The sequence below is a fragment of the Saccostrea echinata genome, unplaced genomic scaffold, assembly GCF_033153115.1.
Source record: "Saccostrea echinata isolate AGI-Se365-2 ecotype Australia unplaced genomic scaffold, CSIRO_AGI_Sech_v1 ptg000012l, whole genome shotgun sequence".
NCBI lineage: Eukaryota > Metazoa > Mollusca > Bivalvia > Ostreida > Ostreidae > Saccostrea > Saccostrea echinata.
This window is the reverse complement of record NW_026889761.1, coordinates 4,196,702-4,207,759: the sequence shown is the minus strand read 5'-3', so window position 1 is coordinate 4,207,759 and position 11,058 is coordinate 4,196,702. Positions and strand designations below refer to the sequence as shown.

At 36.8% G+C, this 11,058-nt stretch overlaps 2 protein-coding genes across 2 annotated transcripts; both read left to right on the top strand.

Moving 5' to 3' along the window:
• Positions 1–1,554: 1,554 nt before the first annotated feature.
• LOC133185210 (F-box/LRR-repeat protein 21-like) lies at positions 1,555–2,926 on the top strand. Its single transcript, XM_061320307.1, has one exon. It carries the CDS (start codon positions 1,577–1,579, stop codon positions 2,909–2,911), a length of 1,335 nt encoding a protein of 444 aa, XP_061176291.1. The 5' UTR covers positions 1,555–1,576; the 3' UTR covers positions 2,912–2,926.
• Positions 2,927–3,362: 436 nt separating this feature from the next.
• LOC133185805 (sulfotransferase 1E1-like) lies at positions 3,363–10,095 on the top strand. The gene is made up of 6 exons (XM_061321096.1): positions 3,363–3,857; positions 4,133–4,341; positions 5,995–6,124; positions 7,259–7,353; positions 7,676–7,859; positions 9,780–10,095. Exons 1-6 carry the CDS (start codon positions 3,383–3,385, stop codon positions 9,899–9,901), a joined length of 1,215 nt encoding a protein of 404 aa, XP_061177080.1. The 5' UTR covers positions 3,363–3,382; the 3' UTR covers positions 9,902–10,095.
• The last annotated feature ends 963 nt before the right edge of the window (positions 10,096–11,058 follow it).

Here is an 11,058-nt window from a genome sequence, read left to right as displayed (position 1 = left end):
TCAAATGATGATCCCCGGGGATAGGGTGGGCCACAGTGGGGGATCAAAGTTTTACATAGAAGTGTATAGGACAGGGTTCGAGACTAACATTTTTAGGCTTTATAATAGTCCGACCAGACTAGTGCTTCTTTACTTTAATTTATAAGTCCGCACACGACTTTGCGAGTCCATCAAAAATTGGAAACGTCAATGTACTTTTTATATTTTTTTGAAATAAACAAAGCATTTATGTGAAGTGTTCATTGAAATCTCGCGATCAGGAAGTACGGTCATATTCCCGATCTCTTTCTTTTTCTCTATACAATTACATTCAAAATGTCCAACATCTTTCTTTTACCTGTCATATGCTAAATCATGATCACTAAAATGTTTAACTTCATATCAATCAGTTGTAAAATTAAGCGCTAGCTGAATTACCTTACTACCTGCCAAGAAGCTGGAAAGCTAAAATACATGCAGGGTTTTCCAGTAAAATTTGTCAAGAATTGGACATTGGTAATTTATTCATATTGTTTTCCAGAAATTTTTATTGGTCTGTTTAGACTAAATTATTTTGTTAGTCCAAATGAAAATGTATTAGTCTGACCAGAGACTAACGTACTAACATGAGTGTCGAACCCTGTTTGGAAAAAATCTTCTTCTCAAGAACAGCAAAGCTTTATAGTCATACTGATATGGAAAGATCCTCAGTTAGTGTAGATCCAGACTTGTTCAAATGATGACCCTGAGGGTAGGGTGGGGCTACAACGGGGGATCAAAGTTTTACATAAGAATAAATAAGAAAAAATCTTCTCAAGAACAGCTAAGCTGTGATTAGTCATATTGATATGGAAGCATCCTCAGGCAATATAAATTCAAATTTGTTCAAATGATGACCCCCGGGGGTAGGGTGGGGCCACAGAGGGGGATCAAAGTTTTACTTAGGAGTATATAGGAAAAAATCTTTAAATATCTTCTGCTCAAGAATAGCAGAGCCATGTTTAGTCATATTAATATGGAAGTATCCTCAGATATAGTGTAGATTCAAGTTTGTTTAAATGATGACCCCCGAGCATAGGGAAGGGCCACAATGGGAGATCAAATTTTTACAAAGGAATATATAGGAAAAAATGTTTTTAAAAATCTTTAAAAATCTTCTGCTCTAGAAAAGCAAAGTCATTAGTTATATTGATATGGAAGCATATCCTTAGGTAGTGTAAAATTCAAGTTTGCCACTACCCCCCAAACCCCAGTGTAAACTTTTCATACTAAACTGATTTGTGCTTTTTCCTAGCCAATGTGCTCAGGTGAGCAATGTGGACCATAGGCCTCTAGTTCGTGTTTTTGTTTTTAATGTTAGACAGGTTTGGGGGAAATGTTTCCATATGGAAAATCCCCTGTTTAACAACATCATGGTAGAAGATGAGCTACTAAGAAATGAAGAGACAAACTATAAGATAAGGTGCATGTTTCACTGTTTCTTTGTTGTGATTATTCTCTGTGCAAAACTTTGCTGAACAGGTCTTTGAACTAGTTTTCTGTCAATAATAATTTCTAGTGTTTCTTTTATTCAGTTTAACATAGAAGTCTGTAAAGAATGACAGACTGGGAGAAGACACCCGAGGTTGTTTTGGGTAAAGTGTTTAGCTGTCTATCTTTAGTGGACAAAGTGAGTGTATACAATACCTGCTCCTCCTGGAGAGAAGCTCTGGGACAGACCGGTGCATGGCACCAATTCCAGTACTCAGAAAGTCGTGTTTGGGATGAAATCTTTGAAATGGGTATCCCATCATCCTTAGAAGACTTACAGCAATATCAGGAGATCCATCAGAGTGTTTTGGAATGCGTTGAGAGATTCGGAAGGTATATGAGGAGGATCTATGTTGCCATCCAGAGCACATCTTCCTTTGAAGTCTACCAGAAAATAATTCAAAATTGCTGTAATGTTAGGAAATTTACTTTAATATGCATGTGTGTAGAGTTATCAGAAATGGAGCTTTTGAAATGTACATTGCGGGAGTTCCTTCAGAGAAACAATGTGATAAGGGAATTAGAAATTGAAAATGTAGATAATTCAGGTACTAAAAATGCACCCCTGCCCATTGGACTGAAACAGTCAGGCTGTCTTCATAGTTTATGGATTGTGAATTCTTTCAGGAGCAGCTGTTTGAGTAATTTAATGTATCTTGTGAACCTGACGGAGCTAGCAATGATTCCCCACCAGTTAAACTTCAGTCTCCTAAAACACCTGGCTTCTTTGTCTCTGAGAGACCTCCATATCGTGGCCAATGCTCAAACCAGAGGCTTCTACAACGAGGCAATCAGTGATGCACAGTGGGGTGAAATCAGGAAACATGGACCCAAACTCCGAGTTCACTGTTTCTTAGCAACATCCAATGAATGGACAGAAAAAGAGGTTTTCTTGAAACCTAGTATGCCTCTGGCGTCCCTTGTGTATCGAAAAAATGTCTGGATTAAATATTTAGAATCGGTGTGCACACTTATGACATATCACTCGGGTACGTTGACAACTTTTGTGGACTTCAGTCTTAGTCATCAGCCCTATAATTACCCAGTCCCACATTGCTATATGGACCGGGTGGACCGTCATATAATCAGATTGGCACGACTTTGTCCACGACTCCAGACACTCACCATTAAGGAGACCTTGTCTAGTGCGGCTATTCTTCTTATGGTGTACCTAAATAAAAATCTGACAGACTTTCTTGTTCGTCGTGATATGATATTGTACGTTAATGATCTGCCAGAGGACTTAGAGTCAGACTCGGTAATTAAACAGTTTATTGCTGATAATTATGAGCGGGATAATTTTGAAAATGCCGTATCTTCATTATTAGGAACGGAATGGCATGCTTTAGAGGTGTCAGAATTTTATGAAATAATTGATTTTAGATATTCTAAATTTTCATAAAGCTGTTTTTTATTATGTTAAATGTTGAATAAATTTTGCATTTAAAAATTTTTGTCTTGAATTTGGATAAACATAAAATTAATATAGATATAGTGTTTTGAGAGGGTTTTTATGGTGTAAAGTTATAAGCCATGTACATGTATATATAAAGAGAGAGAGAGAAGGGCCATATTTATGCCTAAATGACAACTGACCAGATAGATTTGGATGTCAAAGAAATGAGAGAGGAAAATATGTAAATATTAAATTTTTGTGCAGAATTAGTGAAAAAAATTGGTGGAAGGGGACTCTGAAAATTATATGTGGTCTACTCCAGAAAAAATAAATTGCGATTCTTATATAAACAAACCTCAATCACACGGAAATTTGTTCTAAGTCGATAAAACGAAGTAGAAAACCATTGACAAAACTAAATAAAATACGAATATTCTACGTACGACTTGATGAAGACTTTGTTGACATTGACGCATAATGAATCCACGTGCATTTGTTTATTTGAGAAAACCTCTTCTCACAGGTTCATGTCTGGGTAGGACGCAAGGATTTGGATGCAGATGGTTTATTAGTCGTGTTAAACATAAACAGGTGCGATATTTTCATCGCAATGACGTGTGTTGTCAAAAGAAAGGGTCAGGAAACCAGGCGAACGATTACGTGTTTCCATTCAAAAACGAAACGAGAAGAAAAGGCTTATTGATTTCAACGTATGGTTCTATTGCGTTTGGAATTTGTATCCTAGGAGTTATTTTTTATAGTAAAGTCATTAAAACTGGCCTAAGGCGACGTGATGGTTTTATTGACATCACAGATGAAAACTGCAGTAAATCTAACATGGTTTTATTCAATGATACAGTTTTACCAAACTTTGTGGAAAAGAAAATGAAAGGCATTTCAAAATTTAAAGTTCGAGAGAGCGACGTATGGGTTGTAGGTTTTCCAAGGTCAGGTAGGTGCTGAATCCAGTTTTTGTTACCAGAACACTTCTTAACCATGTTAACAAGATATTGATCAGCTTAATAATTCTGAATATAGTGCTATAGTTTGTTGTATATTGTCATAATATAGTACCTTAAGTTAATTAGCAAAACACTAATAAACAAGCATTTAAACTGAAGAAGGATTTGAGAAGTAGATTATTAGATACACAAGCATGCATATGTCAAGAATGATGCCAACCATATTACGTAACTAGTACAGTTTTGCAAGAATCTGTTTTGATAGGTATGACATGGGTGCAGGAAATCATATACCTGGTGCAGACTTTGGATTTTGAAGGAAGTCGTCAAATTGATAGTCATGAGAGAATACCGTACCTAGAATTCCCAACCCCTTCTCTACAAGAGCTTTCTGAAAGGCCCTCCCCCAGGATCTTAAAAACACACCTCCCTCTCAAATTGTTACCAGAGGAAATACATTCAAAACAACCAAAGGTATAAAAAATTCAACTTACTCATTCATTGAACTTATAAACTTATTCAACTGATAACTGTAAACCTAAATAAATTATGACACTCTTAATTTAGCAAAATCTTCTAATTAGCAATTAGCTTTACCAATAAGCTTTAACCATAAGTTTGGTGGAAAGCTTCTGTATAAGCATGATAAGTATTTGTTTTAATCATATATTAGCATGTACTTGAATTAGAGGACAAAAAGCAGTGTGAGAGGTTCTAAAGTATGACTACCGCTAAAATATGTTTTATTTCAGTAACTTATTCAACCATTTATGGGTAAATGACCTTCTACTTTCTGAAATGAAATTTTCTGAAATATGCATGATATGGTTAAATTATGAAATTTTCTAAAAGACAATGGAATAATATTATACCATAAACATGATAAAGGGCATAGTTTTACAAATCATTCTTGAAGGTACACTGTGAGTTTATATAATACTGTGGAATCATCATTGTTCATGGGGGACCAAAGTTCGTGGATTTCGTGGGTCACCCTTACCCACAAATTTACATCCCTACGAACCTTTATTTTGTAAACATATTGATTCATTGAATGTACTGAATAAACGAGTAACCAAGGAAATTACGTTCCAATGAAAAAGTATAATTTTGCTTCCCCACGAACAATGACCCCCACAAATTAAAATGATTCAATGGTAAATGAAATACAGAAGAGATCTCACATTGCAAAGGGTGACCTTTTCTTGTTAAATAAGACTTTCAGATGGTAAAAAAAAGTAGTTAATGTTTTCTCCCTCAGACATTTTCTCCTTTGAAATACATCTTTACTTGACTAATTTGAATAAACAACAACAAGTATGTTAGGTGTGTTCATTAGACTAGTGGATTTACACAAAATGGGAGCTTGAAACATTCCCTAACCAGATCAAGCATAGATTTTGCTACAAAATCTGCATTTTCTAAAGTGGATTTATTGTTTTTAAGAAAAATTCTATCAGGAGAACTCTCAAACTCTAATCTGTAAAGTTCTATATTTTACAACATTCAGGAAATATTAAATCAGAAGGCTTCAGTACATGCTCCCAAAATCGTTGTGAGTTAATTTTTTAAATGATCTTTAACAGAACTTATGATTTCAAAATCTGATTTAACATCAAGCACACAAAATTCAACAAAATACTCAACTTGACTGTTTTCTGGGTTCTGTGGAATCAGTTTTCTGTCGCCTCTGTGATTCTAATATTAGGGGTACTCATCCGCAACTCCTCCTATACCACTGAATAAAATTTAATGAGTCTTTCACAGAATCTTTATAACATAGTGCCATTGTGCACCTTTTTTTTATCGTGAAATATTTCTGGTTTCCCAAAGCCAAAAGGATGCTGCCATTCATTCAGTTTCTATAAGTTTGGGGGTACCCATCTCTTATCTGAACTCCTCCTATACCACTGTATAAAAATTAATAAGACTTTCACAGAATCTTAATTATATACATGTAATGCTATTGTGCACCTCCTATTTTATGTTCTAATCTGACAAATATTTGAGGTTTCTAATGCAAGAAAAAGGACTTTGTCATTATTCTCATATTGGAGGGGGTATCATTTTGTGAGCTCAATGCTCAGAGTACCTTCAGTTTTTATTTTCATTACGGTGATTTTTCAGATTGTTTATGTTGCAAGAAACCCCAAGGATGTGGTGGTCTCCTACTTTTATCTAGTGACATCATTACATGCCTTAACCAGATACCGTGGGAAGCTAGCAGATTTCGTGGACTCATTTCTTAAAGATAGAGGTCTGTACAAAAATTCTCTGTCACATTGTAGTTCATCGTCGGAAACCCACGGTCGGTCTCACTTCTCTTACCTCACCTCTGAGGTAAGAGAAGCGAGACCTACCGTAGGTTTCCGACAATGATTGTAGTTTAATTAGAATTTTTCTGTTATCAGTTTAAGACTCTGGGGCATCTAGTTATTGACCTATCTCTCTATATGTCATGCTCTGTGATTGTCCAAATACATACACATGTATATACAGCTGTTAAGATCAAAGGTTTTCAAATCATAAAAAAAAAAACTTGATGATATTGAAAAAAAAGATCGTCAAACTTAAGGTATTGAGAATTCAACATTTAATATTTACATTTGCTGTACTTTTTATACTAAATCAACAGCAAAATTGATTTGATTACAAATAGGTGCAGTAAACTGTGACATCAATGTTTGTATACATATAGGTACTGTAGTCTGTGACATCACCATTTCGAATAAGTGCAGTAGACTGTCACATCACTGTTTACATACAGGTGCAATAGTCTGTGACATCACTGTTTACATGCAGGTGCAGTAGTCTGTGACATCTCTGTTTACATACTGGTGCAGTAGTCTGTGATATCACTGTTTACAGACAGGTGCAGTAGTCTGTGACATCACTGTTTACATACAGGTGCAGTAGTCTGTGACATCTGTTTACATACATGTGCAGTAGACTGTGACATCACTGTTTACAGACAGGTGCAGTAGACTGTGGCATCTTTGTTTACATACAGGTGCAATAGTCTGTGACATCACTGTTTACAGACAGGTGCAGTAGTCTGTGACATCACTGTTTACAGACAAGTGCAGTAGTCTGTGGCATCTTTGTCTACAAACAAATGCAGTAGACTGTGACATTACTTTTTACATGCTGGTGACTTAGACTATGTTATCGTTGTTTACCCACTCATCCCTATGACATTATTGTTGACACAGTTGCTGCATTGTACTTGTATATGTATTTTGCTGTGACACCATAAATAAGTTTAGAGAATAGAGTCATGGGTGGTAAAAATAGTAGAAAGATGCCCATCACTTTCTTTTGGCACAAACTTTCAAGTTCGATAATCATGAAGTATATGATAAATAATCATGCATTATTCCTTTGTTTACAGTTCCTTACAGTCCTTGGTCTAGACATGTACTGGAGTTCTGGGAAATAAAAGATCAACCCAATGTTCTTTTCCTGACATATGAAGACATGAAGATGGTGAGTTTGGTTTCTCAGATTTGTTGACAGGATACCTGGTGGAAAATTAAATCCATCAGCTCATTTAAACTTTTTTTTAAACCATAATTTCAGGAATTATATTATCCAAAGTCAATACCTAGTTGAACTACAGGTTGATACATTTCATGAAATTCTTTAATGCAACTTTATTAGGAAGGGTAGTAAATTTCTTCTTGAGGGTATTAATATACTTTAGCTGATATATTACCCGCATATCACCAGTTATTTTCTTTGAAGGATCAGAAACTACCAAATACATGAGATATGACTTTAATGTTGTTCCCTGTTTCTGACTTTGTAGGATTTGGAGCAGAGCATCAAGAAGGTAGCCCAGTTCCTACAGCGAGACCTATCAAGGGAGGATATACAAAGGATTGCCAAACACTGCAGCTTTGATGAAATGAAGAAGAACCCTGCTGTTAACCATCAATGGCTTACTGATTTAAAATTCAGAAATCCGACCGGTGCAGAGTTCCTCAGAGAAGGTGAGCTAGAATAAATTGTAGATACAGAAATGTTCAGAGAAGGTAGGCTAGTCTATAGGGCCACATTGCTCAGAGAAGGCGGGCTAGTCAGGGACAGAATTCCTCAGAGAAAGTGAGCTAGTGTAGGAGCAGAATTCCTCAGTGAAAATGAGTTCATCTAGGAGCAGAATTCCTCAGTGAAAGTGAGTTCATCTAGGAGCAGAATTCCTCAGTGAAAGTGAGTTCATCTTGGAGCAGAATTCCTCAGAGAGGGTGAGTTTGTCTAGGAGTACAATTCTTTCAGAGAAGGTGGGCTAGTCTTGGGGCAGAATTTTTCAGAGAAGGTGATATTCTAGGGGCAGAATTCCTCAGAGAGGTGCACTTTTCAGAGAAGGAGAGTTAATCAAGGGGCAGAATTCTTCAGAGAAGGTGAGCTTATGTGAATGCAAAATTCCTCATGGAAGATTGTTTAGGTCTAGGGACAGAATTCGTCAGAGAAGATAGGTTGTCTAGAGGCAGAATTCTTCAGAGAGGGTGAGCTAGTCTAGGGGGCAAAATTCCTAAAAGAAGGTAGGTAGTCTAGAGGCAGAATTCCTCATAGAAGGTTGGCTTGTCAAGGGGCAGAATTTCTCAGAGAAGATGAACTGGTCTTGTGACAGAATTCAGAGTTCTTCAGAAAGGTTGAGTTTATGTAGTGGAAGAATTCCTCAGAGAAGTTTGAGTAGTCTAGGGGCAGAATTCCTCAGAGAAGGTAAGCTAGTGTAAGTGCAGAATTCCTCAGAGAGGTTGAGCTAGTCTAGGGGTAGAATTCTGATGAAAAAGTGAGCTCATCTAGAGGCAGAATTCCTCAGAGAAGGTTGGCTGGTCTAGGAGCATAAATCTTCAGAAAAGATGAACTAGTCTTGTTGCAGAGTTCTTCAGAGCAGGTGGGCTTAGGTAGTGAAAGAATTCCTCAGAGAGGATAAACTAGTCTAGGGTAGAATTCCTCAGAGAGGATGAGCTAGTCTATGGTAGAATTCCTCAGTGAGGATGAGCTAGTCTAGGGTAGAATTCCTCAGTGAGGATGAGCTAGTCTATGGTAGAATTCCTCAGAGACGATGAGCTAGTCTAGGGTAGAATTCCTCAGTGAGAATGAGCTAGCCTAGGGTAGAATTCCTCAGAGAGGATGAGCTAGTCTAGGGTAGAATTCCTCAGAGAGGATAAGCTAGACTAGGGTAGAATTCCACAGAAAAAAGGTGAGCTAGACTTGTTGCAGAATTTGTCAGAGATGTGAACTTCTGTAGAGACAGAATTACTCAGAGATGTGAACTTCTATAGAGACAGAACCCCTCAGAGAAGGCGAGGAAGTCTAGAGGCAGATTTTTTCTGAGAAGATGAGCTAGTCTCGGAGAAGTATTCCTCAGAAAAGATGAACTAGGAGCAGAATTCCTTAGGGAAGGTAGTCTAGTCTTGGGGCAAAATTTCTCAGAGAAGATGATCTAGTTTAGGGGCAGAATTCCTCAGAGAAGGTGAGCTAGTATAAGGGCAAAATTCTTCAGAGAAGGTGAGCTCATCTAGGAACAGAATTCGTCAGTGGAGATGAGTTTGCCTATTAACAGAATTCCTCAAAGCCGGTATGCTTGTCCAGGGACAGAATTCCTCACAGAATGAGCTAGTCTAAGGGCAGAATTCCCCAGAGAAGATGAGGTAGTCTACAGGCAGAATTTTTTCAAAGAAAGTTAGGTAGTCTTCAAATAATGTGAGCTAGTCCATGATGGTCTGTTCTTTTGAAATGACACACAAAAGTGTCAAAATTTGACAGCAGCATCGTCATCTGATTCTTTACCTATAAAAGTCCAGTGCAACATCCTAAAATGGAGACTAATGGATTGAATTTTTTGCTAAGTCTTTATCTATGTTGATTATTCAGACATTTTCTCAAAAAATTGATATTGTTTTCAGGAAGAATTGGTGACTGGCAGAACTATTTGTCAAAAGAACAGGACGAGAGATTGAATGTGAAAATAGCCCTCAAACTTCGACAGACTGGGCTGTTCTTCCAGTACACTGACCCGGACCCATGACAGCTGTAGACTTGTATAGGATCTATGAATCTTGAGTTACATATGATTATGGTTTAGAGTACCATTTATTAGTGGAAATACATGTAGGAAAAAAGTCACAGAGAGAGTAGGAAATGTAAAGCTTTTTATTAGACAAAACGTGTTTTTTTTTCTTATATGTACATTTATTTGTGACAAACAAATCTGCTGTCGTTTTTGTCTTGTTTGTTTTTAAAGGATATTTGACTGAATATTCTGATTATAGCACTGTCAAGTAAAATTATACAAGTTCATCTGCTGGACATTATAATGATGATCCTGTATTGGTGCTGATTTTGTTGCTTCGGGAAAATTTTTTGCCATCGCAAAATACCTGTATCATAGACTCACCCGTGCTTCTACACTTTGAAATGTTTCCCAAGTCACCTCGACGAAGTCAAGATGTGTTTAAATCAATTAATTTACATTCAAACACCCAAACCTACCTTAATATTCACTCGTGTTGCTTACAATATATGGAGAACGATCAGAGACGTTCGATATATTCCGCAGACGCGCTGACATAATGATGCCCGCGTAAGCGCGTCCGCGGAATATGATATCGTACATCTCGTCTCCATATATTGTAAGCAATACAAGTGAAAATTAATTAAGGCTAGGTTTGGGTGTTTGAATGTAAATTAAATAATTTAAACACAAAAGACGTATGTTTATTATACGAGGATTGAACTCACTTTCTTATACATACTTAGTATCCACGACATGTTATAACCAATACATATTATGGCGTCGTATTATGGTACTTGCTATTTGATGTCATCAGTATCAACAATATACGTTTAACAACGAAAGGTGTAGCGGTAAATGTTTTATGGGAATATTTAGATTCCAAGAATTATATAGTCTATTACATGTACTGGCCGTTAATTGTACCATAAGAGAGTGTCTTATTACTTATGATTGATCATAGAATACGTGTATAACTATGGACTTCAGTGAAGGTCAATATTTTGTTGTCAGGACTCATGACAAAGGATATTGACCTCGCAAGCTCTGTCGATATCACTTTCCATGTCTTCGGTCAATATCACTTGACATCCTATATCCACCTACGCTGAAGTTCATACGTATAATATTAAACATTGAGTGAACTCGTACCGGAGACATTAATAAGATTA